General features: G+C 35.9%; 1 protein-coding gene across 2 annotated transcripts in view; it reads left to right on the top strand.

Moving 5' to 3' along the window:
• KIAA0391 (KIAA0391 ortholog) overlaps positions 1-21,713 on the top strand; it is a 126,234-nt gene that overhangs the window by 35,783 nt on the left and 68,738 nt on the right. For both annotated transcript variants that reach the window (XM_008573832.1, XM_008573837.1), the window contains exon 5: positions 5,880-5,987. In XM_008573832.1, coding sequence (XP_008572054.1) covers positions 5,880-5,987 — 108 coding nt within the window. The remainder of the gene's footprint in view (positions 1-5,879; positions 5,988-21,713) is intronic.

The raw sequence follows: 21,713 nt of genomic DNA on the forward strand, positions 1-21,713 counted from the left end.
GCAACGGATCGCAACCCTCAGTGTTGCTCCGGTACCGGACCGGGGACCGGCAACGGGATCGCAACCCTCGGTGTTGCTCCCGCGCCTCGCTCAGCCAGTGAGCGGGAACCGGTCTGTATGTGGGATCCGAACCCTCGGGTGGGAAAGCCGCCACGCTTCCCAAGCGGCGCACTATCCAGTGCGCCACCGGGCCGGCCCACACTGAGCTTTTTTTAATCTGAGATTTCATGTCTTGATTCAGTTCTTTTTTTTTTTAAAAAGATGACCGGTAAGGGGATCTCAACCCTTGGCTTGGTGTTGTCAGCACCACGCTCAGCCAGTGAGCAAACCGGCCATCCCTATATAGGATCCGAACCCCATGGCCTTGGTGTTATCAGCACCGCACTCTACCAAGTGAGCCACGGGCCGGCCCCATTGATTCAGTTCTGAATAATTTTTAGCTCTTATATCTTCAAATATTGCTTCTCCTGAAATTCCTATTAGACTTTTGTTGAACCCATTTACTCTCTCCATGTCTCTTAATCTCTCTTTCATATTTTTCATCTCTTTATGTATCTGAATTATATTCTGGGTAACTTCTTCAGCTCTGTCATCCAGTTTACTACTTTTTACTTTGGATGTATCTGTTCTTTACCCACCCATTTTGAGTTTTTCCCCATTGTTTTACTAATTTGCAGACCATAAAATTCACCCATTGTAAGTGTACAGTTTAGTGATTTTGAGTAAATTTGTACATTTGCATGACCATCACTACAATACAGTCTTGGAATACTTCTGTTGCCCCCAAAAGTTTCATATGCCTTTTTGAGGTCAACTCTGCTCCTACCCTCAGCCCAGGCAACCAGTGATCTTCTCTCTGTCTCTCTAGTTTTGTCTTTACTAAAAATTTCATACAAAGAGGATCATATAACATGTAATATTTTTTGTCTTCTTTCACTTAATATAATGTTTGTTTTTATAGTAGATTTAGTTTTAAATATATTTTTCAATTCATTTGTGTTGTTACATGTATCAATAGTTCCTTTTCATTACTGAGTAGTATTCTAGTATATGAATATACCACAATTTAGGTATTCACCAGTTGATAGACATTTGGATTTTCCCCATTCATTTAGTTTCAGTTATTTTAGAATTTTAATGTTAGAACGTCTCTTTCAAATTTTCATCATCATTTTTTCATGGTCTCTGTCATTTTTTATGGTTTTGATTCTTCTATATTTTAATTGTTTTTACATAATTCTTTTATATTGTCTCTTAGATTTTTCCATTATCATTTGCCCTGAGTTCTTTGTGCTCTAACTCTTCTGTTGTGTCAGAGGACTTTCACACATGGTGGATTGTTTCCTATTGTGTTTTGTAATTTTGAACAGGTTAGTTCATTTTTAGAGGGGTTTGTTCTTTCTATGAGAATCCTTTGTGGCCTGGATTGTTGATAGTGTCTCTCTAGAGAGGTTTTGTGTTTGCTTCTGCCAAGTGCCTAAGAGATTATTACTGGCCCAGGACCAGTTTTCATGTTAATTTCTCAGGTGGTAGCATGATGCTTTTTTTTTTTTATCTCATGTATAGTTTGTCTAAATTTGTACTACAAACTTGTTTAAGACATAGGCCTGAAGTTTCTTTTTCTTAAGGGATTTTTTTTTTCTTACTTAGATCCCTGGTAGAGATAGAGAAGCTTTTTGTATTAGGTTTTTAAACTAGTGTACCAATTTGTAAAGGCTTCTGTTTTATTCAGGAGTTCACTTCTACTTTCTCTCCTCATTTGAACCCAGGGTTTGATAGGTCTCCAGTTCCCAAGGGGGTATCAAAAGTAAAACCCCTCTTTGCTAATACCCTTCCCATTTCTCCTCTACACCTCTCCCCTAGGCAACATTAGTATCAGCTCTTATCCTTACCATTCTGACTTTCAGATCTGGTTTCATCTCTGGCACTAAGAGATTTATTTCTCTTTTTTTTCTTGCAAGTCCAACCATGAATTAAAAGTATTTTTGTTGTATTTTATCCAGCCTTTTTAGACTTCTGTAGCAGGTTTTTTTGTTTGTTTGCTTTTCATTTTATTGGATTCTGAAAACTCAGATAAGATTATAAGTATTTTTTTAAATAGGATACTATACTATAGTAATTATAGGTAATAAAATAACTATATACTAAAAGAAAAACATCTCCTAAAACATAACTTCCTATTAAATGAGTATAAGCTTTCTAAATTTTTTATTTTAACAAGATTTGATAAGTGTTTAAAATTTCTCTAGCCTCCATTTTAGTTGTTAGGTTACAGTGACACTTTCTGGACATGTGGCTTCATTTTTCCCTAGCTTTATTGAGGCAGTCAGATTAGTGTTCTTTTTATTTAGGATTTATTTGTATCCCATGGTTTAAAGAAGGCATGTAAAGGAATTTGGCCATTAGATGCAGACATGCATTTTTTTATTGTTGTTCCCATGTTAAGAGCAATGTTTTCAACCCAAATAGCTGGTATTCCCCTGTTTTTCCACATCCACTATGACTACAGCCAGTTATTTTAATACTCCTTTTTTTCTGATCTTTAGAAAATGTTATCTAGTATCTGCAGTACAGTGGAGGTACCTAACATGATCACTTTCTTTTATGCTGTAAAATTCGTGTGTGCATTCTTGTATTCCTCCTATTTCCCCATAGTTACTATTCTAGAATAAGACGTTAACTAGATAAATGAGAGAGATCTGTTTTGAATTTGGTGAGATTTGTATCAAAGTCTCAGAATAGGGGCCGGCCTGGTGGCGCACTGCTACAGTGCGCCGCTTGGGAGTGCAGCGGCGCTCCCGCCGAGGGTTCGGATCCCACATGCAGACCGGTTCCCGCTCACTGGCTGAGCGAGATGCGGGCGCAACACCGAGGGTTGCGATCCCGTCGCCGGTCCCGGTCCGGTACGGGCGTGACACTGAGGGTTGCGATCCGTTGCCGGACACGAAAAAAGACAAAAAGGAAAAAAAAAAAAAAAAGAATAGAAGTAAAACATCATCAACACGGACCATCAGTTCTCTCAAATTGAAGATCTTTTAACCTCTTCTAGTAGAAAGATAGAAAAGAAGTTTTAGCATCTCTTTGCAAATCATTTATTGAGAAAAATCACTTGCTTAACCTGTTAGTTTTTTCACATAATGTAGGAGGAGGAAAGTTCTACTGCCATGCATGTTGTGAGACTCATTTATAATTATGAAGTCAGCTCTTTGATGGCAGATGCTGGAGTCACCTCTATTCTAGAGCTCATGTGTCATGTATAGTGTATAAACCTTGCCATTTTAAAATTTCTTTCTTGTTGCACATCTTTGGATCATTTTATTCATTTGTGGTTAGGTAACAACAGCAAAACAACATATATCAGTTCTGCTTCATTGATTTTTATAAGAGGTTGGATAAGGTAAGGAATTTAAAACTTTCAATGAACTGTTTTAGAATGATTTTTGCATTTATTTACTCTTTCCTGTATTGTCAACAAGCAAGAGCTGATTTTTTAAAACGGAAACTCAAAGCACAATTGCATAAGGACTTTATACTTATTCTTTCAGCTTCCAAATTACCCAATTGTTAATCCTCAAACATGCAAAGCTCTTTTGTGTCCATTCAGGGCCTTGGCAGTTGTTTACCTTTCATAGAAGGCTTTTACCCAAGAGAGCATGGTTTAATCTCTCATATCATTCAAGCCTCTGTTCAAATGTCACCTCATCAGAAAGGCTTTTCCCTGTTCACCATACCTAAACTAAAGAGGGTCTAGGGAGAATGGTGCTAACACCTTGTTCTGTTTAATTTTTCTTGAAGGCACTTTTCTCTAGCTAAAATTAGATATCTGTTTACCTTGTTGTTGCTTGTTTCCTCCACTAGTAAATACACTCCTGAAGGCAGGGAATTTGTTCACTGTTCTGTTCCTAGGAATTAGAGCATTGGCACGTAGTAGGTACTCAACAAAAATTTGTTGACTGACCAGGTGAATATATTATAAACTTATGATCTAAGGGTAGAATCTAGCCTACAAATGTTATTTGTTTGAACTTCTTTATGTTTTACTTTTTTAAAAAGTTATTTGACCTGACAAATTCATTCCTAGGTATTCTAAGAGAAATGAAAACATACATCCATGCAAAATTGTACACAAATATTCATAACAGCATTATTTATAATAGCCAAAAAGTGGAAACAACCCAAATGTTCATCTGCTGAAGAATGGATAAATAAGAAATGATATATCCATATGTCAGTTCTTAATAATGGAATATTATTTGGCAATTAAAAGGAGTGAAGTACTGATTCCTGCTACAGCATGGATGAACCTTGAAAATATGCTAAGTAAAAGAAGCCAGACACAAAAGACCACATAGTTATATTATTCAGTTTATATGAAATGCTCAGAACAGGCAAATCTATAGAGACAGAAAGTAGATTAGTGGTTGCTTTGTAGTGGGGTGGGTGAATGGAAATTGACTTCCAATGAGAACTGGGTTTCTTCTAGGAGGGACGAAATGTTCTAAAATTAAAAGGCGATGATGTTGCACAACCCTGTGAATTGAATTGTATCTTCTAATGATGACTTTTATGGCATACGAATTATATCTCAATAAAGTTGTTAAAAGAATTTCTTTTATTGATAGCCAAGAACAAAAGATTAAAAAATTGGTGGATTTTCATATCCCAAACCATTAGCTAATGTGCAATCAAGTACAATCCCAGCAGTAGCCTTAGAAATAAATAATTGTTCTTTATTTGAATTTACTCTCCCTTAAAACAGCTATTTTGTAATTCCCTGTGTTATTTTGTAGTTCTTAGTTTGCTATTTTAGTAGGTCAGCTCTCTCTTGTCATGCCTTATCCGCAGAGCCTATTCAGTGGCTTTTGAATGGAAGGTATAAACATGTTTAGTTTGAAACATGAACATCTTAAGAGCCAACTGAAAGTATTACAGAGAATCCCTGACTAGCAACATAGTAAGTGAAGTTTTAGTAATGGGTAAAAAAGCAATCCAACATCCTGGATTTTTTTGTTGCTCTGGTAGAAGACATGAGGATCATCTTTGGATGGGGATTTTTTTTTTTTTTTTTTTTTTTTTTTGACCGGTAAGGGGATCTTAACCCTTGATTTGGTGTTGTCAGCACCACGCTCAGCCAGTGAGCAAACCGGCCATCCGTATATGGGATCCGAACCCATGGCCTTGGTGTTATCAGCACCGCACTCTACCGAGTGAGCCACGGGCCGGCCCAAGGGGATTTTGTTATATATCCTGTTGATTGTACAGAGGCTCCTGAGACTCACCTTTAAAAAAAAACCATCTCAAGTATACCCTTTTTCATTCTGTGATTTTAAGGGATCTCCAAGTCTTTTCTACATCATAAAATATCAGAACTAGAAGGGGATTTTATAAATTATATAGTTTAACTGAGTTTTACAGATGTAAGTAAACAAAAGCCTCTTGATGACAGAAGAGGAACTACAAATTTTAAATCCTTGTTTTCAGCACAGTCACATTGGTAGACTGGCATATCTGAGGTTCACTTCTCCTTGGCTTACAGAATGGGATTTAGAGATTTTGATGTTTCATTCTCATCACAACTATCATGTGGATCAGTTTAGCAGTCCAGATAGGCTGGCTACAGATCAAATTAAATTGCATATGAAAGTACTTTGTGAAATGTAAAGCACTATGAAATTATAAGGTATATCAGATAATTATATGCAGTTTCATCCATTAGGCTGGCTTTTCACATTTCATTTTGAGAGTACTTTTGCGTGTGTGTGTGTATTTACAAGGGATGAATATTTTGAATTATCAAAACAATATAAAAGTTGTTGCAGTGTGTTTATAATAAAGTCCTTACTAAATTCTTATTACTGTTTCGTCTAACTTTTTTTTAGGAACTTAAGAGATTTGAGAACTTTGTAAAATCCTCTCCTCCTTTTGATATTGTCATTGATGGCCTCAATGTTGCCAAAATGTTTCCTAAAGCTCGAGAGTCCAAAGTTGTAAGTACAAATTTCATTTTGTTATTCCGCATCTCTAGAAACATTTATTGTACCCATTTGTGATCTTCCTTGGTGTTCTTAGCTCTCCATTTTTCCTTCCACTAACACTAAGCTTTAAGCAATGCCACAGTGATCAACCACTCATCTAAGATTCACTGTTTTCATCTCTGGCAAGTAAGTGGCTCTTAAGGACTGAGAGTAAGAAATTAAAAGAGTAAGCAATTAAAAGAAAGACTAGGTAATAAAGGGCAAGATCTGCACTTCTTATATAACCTTTAGGTAACCTTCTCCTAGCCCTGTACTCTCTCTTTGGAGTTACTCTATCATTTGTGGGTCAAATGCCTCTGTTTGAAAATTATCAATATATACTTTCAAGAGATATTAATCACCAATTACTCACATTTGTTTTTTTCCAAGCATAGTATGTTCATAAATTATCCTAAGAAGTGCTTTTTTCATAAGATAACCATGTTTTATTAATTTATTAAACTACTTATTAGTAGTTTCTAATAAGAATATCATGATTTTTCATAGCAGCAATGAGTAGTTTTTTTAATTACTATTTTATAGATTAGAAAATTGAAGCTAATTTTGTACAGTTAATCCTTAGAGAACAGTCATGACATAAAAATTAGATTAGAAAGCTCCTGGGTTTAGGCTTGAGGCTCTTAACATTGACCATCTATGGCCATTCATCTGTTGTTGAACTGTGTTATTTCTTAAAAATTGATGCTAATATAAAAGCTTTTTTCTCAGGAATGCTACTAGTCCATTTGGGCATTTATACCCAGAAAAATTTACAAGCACTAACAAAGGACAAGTTTGATTTACAAAAATTTCTTTATATGCCTTTTGTTTATGTTCGTGCCTGCATTCTTATGGTCGAACATGCAATTTTTTAATCCTTTATTTTAAAAAAAGTCACAAAAGGAAATTGAAAATATTTTGTCCTTATTTACCAGAGGGAACCTTTGAGGCAAACTGGAAAACAAAGAATGAAATTCTTATCACTTATGCTTGTTAGAGCTCAGGATCATAAGGGCTTATTCTGAAAAGTTCCCTATCTAATCTGTGAGAAATAAAGTTTCATTTTTGTTTGACCTTCACCTTCAAACAAAGCACTAAAAATTAGCTTGCCAGAGATATAGCTCAAATTGGACTAAGTTTTGGGGGAAAGTAAGGTGTTGAAGCTGATGTAATTAATGGACATGTCCCCCAGCATTATAGGAGAAAAACGTTTATGTTTGGAGAGATTCTAGCACATTTCGGCAAACAGGCAGAAAACAAAAGATTAACTAGGGAATCAGGCAGGTACTACTACTTTTAGCTTTTACTCCGAAAAGAATTTAACATTAACAATAGTTTATGTGACAAGTATTTGTTATTACTTAGCTCTCCAGAGCACTGTTATCTTGTGGTATTATATTATAAATGGTATTATAGTTGGGAAACGTCAGCTCAGAGATTCAGCTTAGAGGAGCCACCTGAATAAGAAAAGAGGAAAAAGCTTCCTTTCAAAGCTAGAGATTTGTGAAAAGTAAAGATGTACGATATTTACCATAGGCCCATTTTTTTGTTGTTGTTGTTACATCTGTTTGCAAGTCCTTTTATGGCTTAGTCTCACTTTCAACTTTCACATTTTCTAGGTTGTCAGAAGTAGGTTTCCACTTTTTCTATTTCTCCTCTAAATAGCATTTTAGTTTAGAAATTAAGAATGGGGATTCTGGAGCTTTATCCTTTGGATTTTTTTTTTTAAAGATGACCGGTAAGGGGATCTCAACCCTTGGCTTGGTGTTGTCAGCACCACGCTCAGCCAGTGAGCAAACCGGCCATCCCTATATAGGATCCGAACCCACGGCCTTGGTGTTATCAGCACCGCACTCTACCGAGTGAGCCACGGGCCGGCCCTTATCCTTTGGATTTCAATCCTAGCTCTGCCACGTAATAGCTTCCATGGCTTGAGCAAGTAACTTAACCTCTCTGTGCCTTAATTTCCCAGTGTGTAAAACAGGGATGTAATCGTGCTTATCTCATAAAGATATTATGAATAATTAAAGGGTTAATATATGTAAGCAATTGGCACATAGTACCTAAAAGGTGTAACTATTATTGTGATTACTATTCAAATGAACTTCCCAAGTGGAGCCATAATTCTTGCTTTCAGCAGACCCTTATCTGACAGTTAAAATTTTTTCCTGTTATGTTATTCATGACAATGGAATTAAAAGAAAATAAAAAGCTCTGTCTAGACTCAGTCTAAGTCAGGTACTCAAATAATAATTGATTTAAAATTGAAGCCAGTACTATCAAAAAATAAGAAGGAATTTAAATATGATAGTTTTAGGCCGGCCCGTGGCTCACTTGGTAGAGTGCGGTGCTGATGACACCAAGGCCACGGGTTCGGATCCTATATAGGGATGGCCGGTTTGCTCACTGGCTGAGCGTGGTGCTGACAACACCAAGCCAAGGGTTGAGATCCCCTTACCGGTCATCTTTAAAAAAAAAAAATAATAAAAAAAAAAAAATATGATAGTTTTAAGAAATTTTGTTTTTTCTGATTATAAAACTAATACATGTTCAATGTAGACAATTTAGAAAGCACAGAAAAGAAAACCATATGTAACATTATTATTCAGTTATAATCACTGTCAATGTTTTGTTTATTTCCTTCCAGAATTTTTCTATTTTATTATCTAGTTGAGCTCCAACTGTGTAAATAATTATATATCTGCATTTTAATTTATAGTCGTTGAAAACGTTCAATAAAAATAAAATTATAAAAAGAGTGGAAAAAAACATTTGTATATTTTTTATATTTGAGGTGGGAAGGACCCTCGAAGCATACATAAAATCTAGGCATGTTATGGGAAGAATAAAGGAATTTGGTAGATGGTAGAAAAATACTAGAAACATAGTTAAAAGACAACAACAAACTGTAGAAATGCTTATAACATATATGACAAAGGGCTGATTTCCTGACTGTATCAAGGATTCTTGTAAGCCTGTAAGAAAAAGATGAACCGTATAGTAGACAAGTCGTTTAACCTTATTCATAATTATTCATAATTATAGATATGCAAATGAAAATATTTGTCTTTCAGACTGTCAGATTTAAAAGATGGAACTACTCATTGTTTAGAATGGTTCGGGGGGAGGTAGAGAGGGTGGTATCAATGCCAGTATTTTCAGTGGGCGATTAGGCTATAACTTTCAGTATCTAAAATGTTGAAATTCTACTTGTAGGAACAAACATATATTTACACTAGTACTTAAAGTTATATATCCGTGTATATTAATTATTGCTTTATTGGTAAGCAGAAAATCAAAACAACCAAAATATCTATCAATCAAAAGCGTGATATGTATTGAAATATCCGTTTAAATGAATAAGATAGATGTATATGTGCTGATAGATAACAATAGCCAAAAATGTAAGTGTAAGAAGCAAGTTGAAGAACATGCTTAGTATGACTTTACTTGTATTAAAAACAAAACAAAAGATTACCCATGTATAGATAAGCATTTGTTACATAAGTTTGTATGCCCAGAAAATTTCCAGAAGCTGTTTAGAGACACACACAAAAAACTTAACAGTGATTCCCTTTGGGAGTTGGGGATAGAGTATAAGAGAATGAGAGGATTTCTATATTTCATTTTTATTTTTTGAATTTTCCTTTACCACAAACATATTACTTTAAAATTAAAAAAAAAAAAAGAACAATATCAGGAAAAGGACAAAGTTATAAAGGTATTCTTGATAAATATTATAAAATAACTGTATAATAAATACTGTGTCTTGAGAGTGTACCACAATTTTTAAATATTTTTCTTTTGTTGGACATATTAGGTTGTTTTTCATTTTTCACTGTGTTAAGTAATACTTTGGAGATCTCTGTGCACATTTCAGATGGTTTCTTTAGGATAGAATCCCAGAAATAGAACTCTTGAGTCAAAGGTTGTATAAATTTTTAAAGGTCTTACTACAGATTGCCAAATTGCTTTCCAGTATGATTGTAGCAATTTATACTACCACTAACAGTGTATAAAAGGGCCCAAATATAACACATTTCTTCAAGGTTCTTTATTACATGATTGCTTCAACAACTAGTTACATTTGTGCCATGAGTCTGTTAAGTGAAAAAGGTTGGACAGTTTCTCTGCCTATTTTTTAGGCTAAACTGATTTTTAAAATTTGGGAACAAAGGGCCGGCCCGTGGCTCACTCGGGAGAGTGCGGTGCTGATAACACCAAGGCCCCGGGTTCGGATCCTATATAGGGATGGCCGGTTTGCTCACTGGCTGAGCGTGGTGCTGACAACACCAAGTCAAGGGTTAAGATCCCCTTGCCGGTCATCTTTAAAAAAAAAAAAAAAAAAAAAAATTTGGGAACAAAGTTTAATGAAATGGTTTCAGAATGGAAATATTCTTGGCTGTCTTTTTTGTCCTCTTTATCTCTCTCTTTTGATACAATTACCTATAAGGATACATAAAGGAAAAATTAGGAATTCTAGTTCCATGAGTCTTGAATTTTTTACTCTTTGCATAATATGTTACAAATTCTTCTTGGTCCTTTTCCATTAATGATTAATTATGAATCCAATATTCTCTGTAAGCTCATTAAATACAAATGAACCTTTTTATATTCATTATTTAGGAGTAGTACCATGATCACATATTGTTATCTCAGAGTCTACAGTTTGAGTGATAGAGAATAAGGAACTAAAAAGAAAGAAGTTTTAGTTATGAATTTATTTTATTTTCTCAATTTTTGGTTGCATCCTTTTTATATTTTAAAGTTCCTGAAGTTAGAGCATGTCTGATAATTGATGTCACAGAAACTTGCCAGCTATTCTTTTTTTTTTTTTTTTTCCTGTTTGTCTTTTTTCGTGTCCGGCAGCGGATCACAACCCTCAGTGTCGCGCCCGTACCGGACCGGGACCGGCAAGGGGATCGCAACCCTCGGTGTTGCGCCCGCACCTCGCTCAGCCAGTGAGCAGGAACCGGTCTGTATGTGCGATCCGAACCCTCGGCGGGAGCGCCGCCGCGCTCCCAAGCGGCGCACTGTAGCAGTGCGTCACCGGGCCAGCAGCGCCGCCGCGCTCCCAAGCGGCGCACTGTAGCAGTGCGTCACCGGGCCAGCAGCGCCGCCGCGCTCCCAAGCGGCGCACTGTAGCAGTGCGTCACCGGGCCAGCCCATCAGCCAGCTATTCTGTAGAGACTTATTGGTGGTTGTCATTGCCTGGATATGAGCAAATTTGATTATATACAGCAATATCTCTTCATCTATTTGTCCCCTCAGTTGAGTTAGTTGTATTGGTAGCTCCACACACTGTTTAACTTTAAATATTTGCCAAAGGTTTTCTGACAGTGCAATGAAAATTAGTGTAAATTGACACATTTCCCAGACTAAGGTACAGAATTTTAAAACAAAGAGAGGTTGTTGTGACTGATTTTTGCATGTTGAAAAACTGTCACTTGCACAGTTCTGGGGCATTTATTAAAAGAAAAAAAAAGCTGTCACTGTGGCTGCAAACTTCTGTCTTCTAAAACCCTTCCTATGGTCATTCAAGCAAAGACAGTTAACTTCCAGAATGGCATAATTCAATGAAAGAAAAAGCAATAATCAGATGCAAAATACAGGTAAAACACCAATATTTTCAGTCTGTCTTAGAGTCATGCTGTTGGTCTTAAAAATGCTACAAATATGAAGAGCATAGGTTGTAAGGAGAATGGTATGTGACATGTCACTGAGGATATACAGAACTGCTATGGCCAAAAATGCTTCAGAAGAGCCTTTAACTCACATATGAAAGTTTATGCTTAAATGTTAATTATGATTCCAAAAACAGGTTATCATATGGAACTGAATGGATTAATGTATGATTTTGTTGGTTACTGAAATAGTATACTTTTTTTTCACTTAAAAGTTATTTATTACTAAATCAGTGGCTTATCTTGCAGTTTCTGGTATCTTTTGTTTATTTATTTTTTTGACTCTCACTTATGAGTGAGGACATGCAGTATTTCTCTTTCTGATATCTTAATAGTGAAGGATCTACAATTATAGAATATACTCAGTGGAATTAGAGACAGTAAAGTCCCTGATTAGATTTCACTTTTTAGCATAATTTGGGGTCTTGTCCAAATCATGTCTCAATTCTTTAGTGTTTGCATTTTTTCTTTTGAGATATAATTCATATACCATAATATTCACCCTTTCAATGTGTACAATTCATTGGTTTTAGTGTATTCACACAGTTTTGCAACCATCACCACTATCTAATTCCAGAACATTTTTATTCCCTCCAAAGAAACCTGATGACTGTTAGCATTAACTCCTGTTTCCTTCCTCCCCTTAGTCCCTGGCAACCACTAATCTACTTTCTGTCTTTATGGATTTGCCTATTCCAGACATTTCATATTTTCACTTAGCATAAAGTTTCAAAGTTCTTTCAGGTTATAGTATGAATCAGTACTCCATTCCTTTTTATTGCCAAGTAATATTCCATTATATGCATATACCACATTTTATTTATTCATTCATTAGTTAGTGGACATTTTGGTTGTTTTCACTTTGGGGCCTCTATGAATAATGCTGCTGTAAATATTTGGGTACAAGTTTTTGTGTGGACATATGTTTTCATTTCTCTTGGGCATATACCTAGGAGTGGAATTGCCAGGCAGGTCATATGGTAACTTTTTTCAACCTTTTGAACTGCCAAAGTGTTTTCCAGAGCAGCTGCACCATTTTACATTCTCATCAGCTGTGTATATGGATTCCAATTTTTCCACCTCATCGCCAACACTTGTTATTATCTGTCTTTTCAATTATAGCCGTCCTAGTGGATGTAAAGTGGTATCTTGTAGTTTTGACTTGCATTTCCTAATGATGCATGATATTGAGTATCTTATAATAAGCTTATTGGCCATTTGTATATCTTTGTAGAAATGTCTATTCAGATCCTTTGCCCATTTTTTTAATTGGGTTGTCTTTTAATTGTTGAGTATTTTTTATTATTTATTATGTATTTATTTATTTTTTGGTGGCTGGCCAGTGCAGGGATCCAAACCTTTGACCTTGGTGTTTTAACACCAGGCTCTAACTAACTGAGCTTACTGGCCAACCCTGTAATATTTTTTTATATATGCAGAATACTAGACCTTTATCAGATATGTATATGATATGCAAATATTTTCTCCCATTCTTTGTATTGTCTTTTCAGTTTCATGATGGTATCCTTTGAAGCACAAAAGTTTTTAACTTTGATGAAGTCCAGTTTATTTTTTCTTTTGTTGCCTGTGCTTTGGGTGTGATATCTAAGAAATCATTGCCTAATCCAAGATCATGAAGATTAATGATGTTTTCTTCTAAGAATTTTGTAGTTTTTTTTTTTTTTTTTTTAAAGATGACTGGTAAGGGGATCTTAACCCTTGACTTGGTGTTGTCAGCACCTTAATCCCTGAAGTGAGCTAACCAGCCATCCCTATGTAGGGATCCGATCCCATGGCCCTGGTGTCATCAGCACCACACACTCCAAAGTGAGCCATGGGCCAGCCCTATTTTATAGTTTTAGTTCTTGCATTTTCAGTGTCTGCATTTTTAGAGAAATAACCCAATCTTGCAAAGATGATAAGACAACATAATTTAGAGCATAGTGACATTAGAAGAAAGTAGCCTTTGCCCTTTCTAATTCATTTGTTTAATCTTCTATAAATCTGGGCAGACTAAGATTTACACTTCAAAAACATCTACAAGATAAGGAGCAAGGTGTATCCTGCTTAAAAAGTATATATTTATTCAGTTTCAATTTTTCAGAAGAAGAAAGGTTCTAGGTATTTTTGTTTTGTTTTAAGAAGAGAGAAAGCTTACGAATGACTGGCAAATTAGTTTTATAGTCTTCATTTTGAGAAGGACAGAGCATTTTGGCAGGGAATATCGTGTTCATACAGCTCCTATTTATTGTGCACCTATTTCATGCCAGATAGTGGTATAGGCTTTGAGGATGACTATAACCCATTAACAGGAATGCTGGGAACAAGGTTAGGCTGATGGTTATGTTATCCAAACAAGAAATGCATGTTGTGCCTCCTGTTGTCTATTAATGTTGATTCTTATTTTTGTATATGACTCTTTTTTTTTTTTTTTTAAAGATGACCGGTAAGGGGATCTCAACCCTTGGCTTGGTGTTGTCAGCACCACGCTCAGCCAGTGAGCAAACCGGCCATCCCTATATAGGATCCGAACCCGTGGCCTTGGTGTTATCAGCACCGCACTCTACCGAGTGAGCCACGGGCCGGCCTTGTATATGACTCTTAAAGATTTACCTGGGATATCAGAATGGAGAATTATTTTTACCCAAAATACATGGGATAAGAATTTTTTTAAAAAATGTGTTGCAAAATGGTTTAGTAACATTCAATTCTCTAGAATATGTTGTAATTTGGAAGAAAGTATGACTAAATTAAAAAGTGTTAGCTGTAAACCCTATTATACCACTTGAGTCAACCTTCATGTAGCACTTGAACTAACATCTTTTTGTCATTACCTGCTGCAAGATACAGTGTTTTATATTTTCTTGGTTTGGATTTTTTTAATCTTTTAAAAAATTTAATAAAGTTAATTTTTTTAGAGCAGTTTTAGGTTCATGGGTTTCTTTTTATGAACAGCTGTACCCCAACAATATGTTGCTTCTGAAGATAAGCATTACCTACAGGTTGAAGGAGAGGGTGAAATTAAATTGTATTCAGTTTTTAAGCTGAAGTGAGTGGGTAATGGCGAATTACTGAAGCCAAAAACCAAGGATTCCAGCCTCAATCGCTCTTTTTCACTTACCTCATATCTAGTTGACTGACAAGTGTTATTGATTATAACCCCCCAATATATTCCATAATCTAGTTACTTCTTTCCATCTGCATTAACACCATCTCTCACCAAAACTCCTAAGTGATCTCCTTGCTTTTTCACCCTTGCCTCAATAACTTCCCATTACACTTAGAATAAAATCCAAGTTCTTTATCATGGGTTAGAGTACCTTTTATCATCTGGTCTTTTTCTCTCTTTTCAGCCTCATCTATGGTTTTTTTCTTTGTCTTTCACTGAATTTATAGGCACACTAGAATGTTTCCTGTTCCTTAAACATACTGAACTTGTTCCTGCCTCAAGATCTTTGTACTTGCTTTCCTTCAACCTTTAATGTTCTTCCTTCTTCAAATGGCTGGATCATTATCAGTACCTCACAGGTCTTCCGTGGCTCTTGTAAAGTAACCCCACTCTGCTTAGCCACCTCTGCCTGTATTTTCAGTTACATCAACCTTATTTACTTCTGTGGTGGATTAAAAATGGGCACAGATTCTTTGCAGTTTCTCTCATTAGGAGATGTGTCTCTTTCTCCATCTCTTGAATTTGGTCTTCCCTTATGACTTGCTTTGACCAGTAGAATGTGGCAGAAATGACATTGTGGGACTTTCAAGCAAGGACTCAAGAGACAATGCAGCTTATGCTACCACCTGTGAACAAGCCCAGGTTAGTTTCCTTGAGATTGAGATGTGACATGGAGAGAGAGAGAGACAGAGAGAGGAAGACCAGCTATCCCAGCTGAGGCTCCAGACATGTTAGTAAGTTCATCTGGGACCAGACAGCCTCCAGGCAACATGCCAACTGACTGTGAACACATTAATGAGCCCACCCAATATCATGTGGTGCAGAAGAACTGTCCAGCTGAGCCCAACCCAAATTGCCAACCCAAAGTACTGGGAGAAAATAAAAGGTTATTTTAATCCAAGTTTCGGGGTAGTCTATTACACAGCACTAGACAACTAATTTAGTTCCTTCATAGCACTTAGTATCTTCAATTACTTTTACCTTTCTTTGTTTACCTTATCAGTCTCCGCTGTTAGAAGGTAAATGCCCTGAGATTGGAGAGTTTATGTTTCTTGCTCACTGTTACATCCTCAGCACTGAGAAAAGGGCCTTGCACATAATGAGCGCTCAATATATACTTAGTGAATTAATAAAATAATTTATAGTAAATTATATAACCTGTTAGAGATAACATCTGCTTTTCAAACTATGAAAGACTCTGTGTTAGTCCATTTCTGTTGCTTATAACAAAATCCTGGGAACTGGGTAATTTTTAAGAAAAAATTTATTGCTTACAGTTTGGGAGCCTGAGAAGATAAAAATCCAGGGAGCATATCTGGTGAAGGTCTTGGTGGTGGCAACAGTGATGCAGGGGTCTCACATGGTGGAACAGAGAGAGAGAACTCGTCTTCTTCTTTTAAAGTGCTCACGGTAGAGTGCGGTGCTGATTACACCAAGGCCACGGGTTCGGATCCCATATAGGGATGGCCGGTTCGCTCACTGGGTGAGCGTGGTGCTGACAACACCAAGTCGAGGGTTAAGATCCCCTTACCGGTCATCTTTTTAAAAAAAAAAATAAAAATAAAAAAAAATAAAGTGCTCAGAGCCATGCCCTGACTGCTGTTATTAATTCATCCATTACAGTATGGTCCTACAATCTAATCACTTCTTCAAGGCCCCACCTTTCAATTACCATAATAGGATTTCCCACCCTCAGTAGTTACACTGTGGGTTAAGCCTCAGTGAGGTTGGGGGGGGCGGGTAGGGCATCCAATCTACATCAAACTCCTTGAGATTTTTTACTCTTGGCACCTTACTTCATTTGCCAGCTGTCACCTAGCTAAATTACTTAACCTCCTGGCTTATGTGAAGAATAAATGAGCTAATTCTTGAAAAGCACTTATTGCAGTGCCTGACACACAATCCAATAAATTTAAAAGGAAAAAGCAAAAAACAAGACTTTGTTAGTGCATTTATTCTACATGGTCACAACTGTGTAGAAACAAAAGTATAGTATTTTTATAGTATATATTTAATTTCATAATTTAAATAATAGTCTTTATTCTTGTTTTATGAGTTTTGGGTCTTCATTCTTTTTTAATTGGTGCTTAGAATCTAAACTTGAGTTAGTAAATAAATGGCCAACTTTTCTGTAAAGTAACTAAATAAATATATGGACAATAGAGAGAAAATAAATACTAATCGTCTTTTTTTTTTTTTTTTCCTTAAAGATGACCGGTAAGGGAATCTTAACCCTTGACTTGGTGTTGTTAGCACCACGCTCAGCCAGTGAGCGAGCCGGCCATCCCTATATGGGATCCGAACCCGGGGCCTTGGTGTTATCAGCACCGCACTCTCCCGAGTGAGCCACCGGGCCGGCCCAACTAATCGTATTAGTCAGGATAGGCTAGGTTATGTTGCAGTAATAAACAGACCAAAATTTCAGTGTCTTAAAACAGCAAATTATTTCTTGTTCATGCTGCATGCCCATTGAAGGTCATCTGTGTCATTATCTTCATTCCAGGACCCAGAATAATTCTCTGAAATATTGCCAGACACTATGACAAGGGAAAAGGGAAAGTGATGAAGTGTACACTGGCTAACAAAGCTTCTGCTTTGATACAATGTTCATCTCTTCTGCTCATATTTTTAAACAGCTAATGCAAGTTACATAGCCACATCTGAGTCGAATAGGACAGAGAAGGCAATCCTACCATGTGCCTGGAAGGAGAAAGATAATTAGTATTTTTGAGCAGCTCTCATGACCACCATACTAAGGTTGGTAGTATCTTACTTTACGATTGTCAAGTCTAGCCCAGGAGCTAGAAATGAGCTTCACCATAGCAGTGCAAACTGTGTTTGCCTGGATTTTTTTCTTCAACATCAAATTCCTTCACTGTAGTTTTATGTGGAAAGAGCTGATGCTTTTGCTGATCATTTTTCCTAGAATTATCAGGGAGGGAATTCTGAAAGTCTCTATGAGTCATACTTTACACGTACATTTCACAACTTTCATTTTAAGAAATTAGTCAGCAAGTCATGATTAATAATTGATGATGGAGATTGCCTTGGGGGTCAGGGACAACATACTAACCTTTCACTTAGAAAACAAAAGGATATAAAGTGGAAAGGTTCTTCTGCTGCATTTTCTCTCTCATTATCTCTCCCCACCCTCCACACACCCCTACCCATGATTCAATCCTATGCTTTTTTGTTCCTTTCGCAGCTTGCATTTTTGGATTTTCAGTGTTCATAAGCTGCTCTGATAGAGGGTGTATAGGGGGGAAACGTACATTATTTTAGTTAATCATGCTAGCCATTCAAAACTCTGCTCCTTGTTTCTGTAGATAACTGAGAATTAGTTACAATGGCTTCAGCAGAATGAAAATTTATAGTGTAATTTTAAAAGAATTATGGCCGGATATCAGCACTTAATGCTTTCATTCATACAGCCTGCTTGGGGCATTAAATAGAAAGTAGTTTGGTGGAAACACTACAGAATTTGTTTTGATTGCCATCTCTTAGTTGGTTTTACTACAGTGAGAGAAAAATGGAGGCAAAGATATTAGCCATTAAAAGGTCATTCGGCAGAGCATTTACTTGACAGTGTGTTCTCATTTTTTTCTGCCACTCAAGTTATTTTATTTCTTTCTATTGATTTACATAACCTCTTGTAAAAGTTTTGGTACCATAAAACACCTAAGATACAATAAACTATGCTCAGTGTTTTTGTGTATATATAATCCTGGGCATATTTTTTTGCCCAAACTGCAGAAATGTTGTGGTGTTTATCACCAACTGTGCATGAAATTATGTTTCAGTAATATTGAAGTAGCAAGGAAACTCATAAATACCTTATCATGTTTACAATAGTAAATGTTAGGTGAAATATTAAAGTGGAACTCATTATGCCTTCTTATCTTTTAAATCTTCTTCTCCATATATTTTTTTTCCTGCTTGAAGCCTGTCTCTTAAGTGCTGGCTTTAGAGGTAGAATGTCTTCTTTCTTGCATCCCAAAACTTGGGTGTCATACTGCTACTTTTGCCTTCGAGGAACATACTGCCCCCATGTCTGCTCTGAGGAGATGTTTGAGTAATTTTTTTCTATATTGAAATCAAGAATTGAAAACTTGTCATTTTTCCCACTTTCTTCTGAAGTTTTGTTTATTGCTACTGATTGGAAATAGTAGGTGATTGGAAATAACTTCTAAACATTTTCTTAATTTTGATCAGCTGGTTAACAATAGTTTTTTTCCAATAGAATTTAAAAGGTGGTTTTTACGCTGTTTTTAAGGTTAGGAGTTTACAAAAACAATTATTAACCTAATTATTTCTGGATTAACCTCTAATCCAGAAAGTTTACCTGATTCACCCAGGACTACGTGAATTTTACATTTTCTGATTTCAAGACTAATCATGCCACCTCCTACAGAGAGGCTCTAGTTTATAAATAGATATGTGATCAAAATATCTAAAAATAGTAAATAGAGATGGGTGGGTTCTTGATTGACCCATATTCCAATGCTAAAGTGTTTACCTATTAAATTCTATAAACCTGTATCATGCATTAATATGGGTTAAGCACTGAGATAGATGCTGGAGAAACAAATATTAAGTAGAAATAGTCCCTTTTCTGGAACTCCTAGCTGATTTTGGTGTTAATATATAATACCAAGATGGTTTTCCTTTGAGTGACTTCATAATTACCTGGTTTAAATATCTTTGTTTGAAACAAACAAAAAAAATTGCTCTTTTCTGTTATACCTCAAAAGTTGGCCTGATGAGATTGAAAAACAGATGATAAGGCGTTAAAAGCATTTATCATCATGATAATTGACATTTAGTAAACAACTGATTACTATATATCTGCTAGTTTATTTTACATAAATTATCTCATTTAATCCTTTTTGGTTTTTTTCGGTGGCTGGCTGATAGGGGGATCCAGAAGACATGTGACCTTGGTGTTTTAAGGCTGTGTTCAAACCACCTGAGCTAACTGGTTGGCCCTCATTTAATCATGAAGAAAGGGTTTGTTATCCTCTTTTTGCAGATGAAGAAAGTGAGGTCCAGAGAGGCTAAGTAACTTGCCTAAGCTCTCACAACCAATAAGGGACAGAGCCAGGATTTATTCCCAAGTAGTCTCTGTAGCCAGTGGCGTAACCGTTACCCAGACAGCTGGCCAGTACAGGTATCTGAACCCTTGACCTTGGTATCATCAGCGCCATGCTCTAAACAAGTGAGAAAAGTGGCAGCCCATGTTATTTAGAAAGTGAAATACATGTTTATTTCGAGTTGTGAAGTATAAACATTGTAAAACTTATTAAATATTCAAAGCATACTTTTTGTTGAATAAATAAATTTGTTTTTTTAACTGGTGATATATGTATATGAACTTAAATCTCTTTGGTTTAATCAAATGTATCCAATGTTAGACATGTGATTTAGTATCATAAGCATTGAAACAGTATCCTAAACTTTGAAACAGTTACCTAAAAATATGTATTACTCTGGGAGTGTGTGGCATACAGTTCACAGTTTTGTCTAACCTGCTTGTTGGTTTACTTGTAAAGTTCACTCTGGTCAGCTTCTTATAAACACAACTCATCTGAGCCAAGTCTACTCCTCTTAATTTGGGTATTTCAGAGTTTAAATTTAATCTGGTGTTGAATTATTAGCATACTGTTTTTCATCACATTTTGTTTACATGTATATTTTGGTTGATAGTGGGCAAAACAACAAATGGAAAGAATTTACGTCTGGTTTTCTCACTAGATGTGCTTGAATGAAAATAAATTTGAGAGAGATCTAGTATATTGTGCTATTTCTATATCTTCTTTGTCTCTAAAATTTTACAATTTATAGAAAAGCTTGAACAGATAGTGTTTTCATGTAGTCTGAGAACTATTGCATTAATATAAGGATAATATTTGTCTTATTGCCTTTGAATCCAGTAATTATTTGCTTGTGGGGTCCATTCTATGATCCTTAAGGCTTGTAATGTTATTACATATTTGAGTTTTGGTTGTTTCAGTGAGTTTATGAGTACTTTTAGTTATCAATTTCTGTATATCCCCCAAAATTTATGTTTACCAGATTCATATTATCTTTCAGGCACATGATATTAAATTACATTAAAGAAAATTAATACTTGTATCAGCATGAATATAAGCTTTTTAAATGTAGGATATATATCATTGATTGCTGGAAAAATGAAATCATGTTTATTCCCTCGGTTTATACCCAGACTAAGTAACTTTCTCTCACAAAGTAAATATCCATTAAAGGTTTAGCCCTTTTATGGTGTTTTACATTTATTTTCAGTGGGTTTCTTTTCCTGATTATCAATGTAAAAATGCTTATTATAGAAAATTTTGAAATAGATAAAAGTATAAAAACTTTTCAGTTATTCAAACATCTAGTATTTATGGCTTTAAAAAATAGATTTAGTACATTTTTGCTCAATAAAACTTTTGCTGTTGTTAGCTGTTCATCTGTTTGTCTTTTTTTTTTTTTTTTTTAAAGATGACCGGTAAGGGGATCTTAACCCTCGACTTGGTGTTGTCAGCACCACGCTCAGCCAGTGAGCGAACCGGCCATCCCTATATGGGATCCGAACCCGGGGCCTTGGTGTTATCAGCACCGCACTCTCCCGAGTGAGCCACAGGCCGGCCCCATCTGTTTGTCTTTTAAACCTATTTTTAGATGAATTATAATTTATTTTTTTTAATGGTGAAAAAAATTGTGCATTTGGAATTAACCATCTAGACTCAAGTTTAGATGATCCCAATTTTGTTGGCAACATCCAAGCATCATAATCAGGAGCCAGTCAAACATATGCCTTCTTCTGTCCGTCAGGCCTGATCAGGT

Source organism: Galeopterus variegatus, unplaced genomic scaffold (genome assembly GCF_000696425.1).
Source record: "Galeopterus variegatus unplaced genomic scaffold, G_variegatus-3.0.2 Scaffold54, whole genome shotgun sequence".
Classification (NCBI taxonomy): Eukaryota; Metazoa; Chordata; class Mammalia; order Dermoptera; family Cynocephalidae; genus Galeopterus; species Galeopterus variegatus.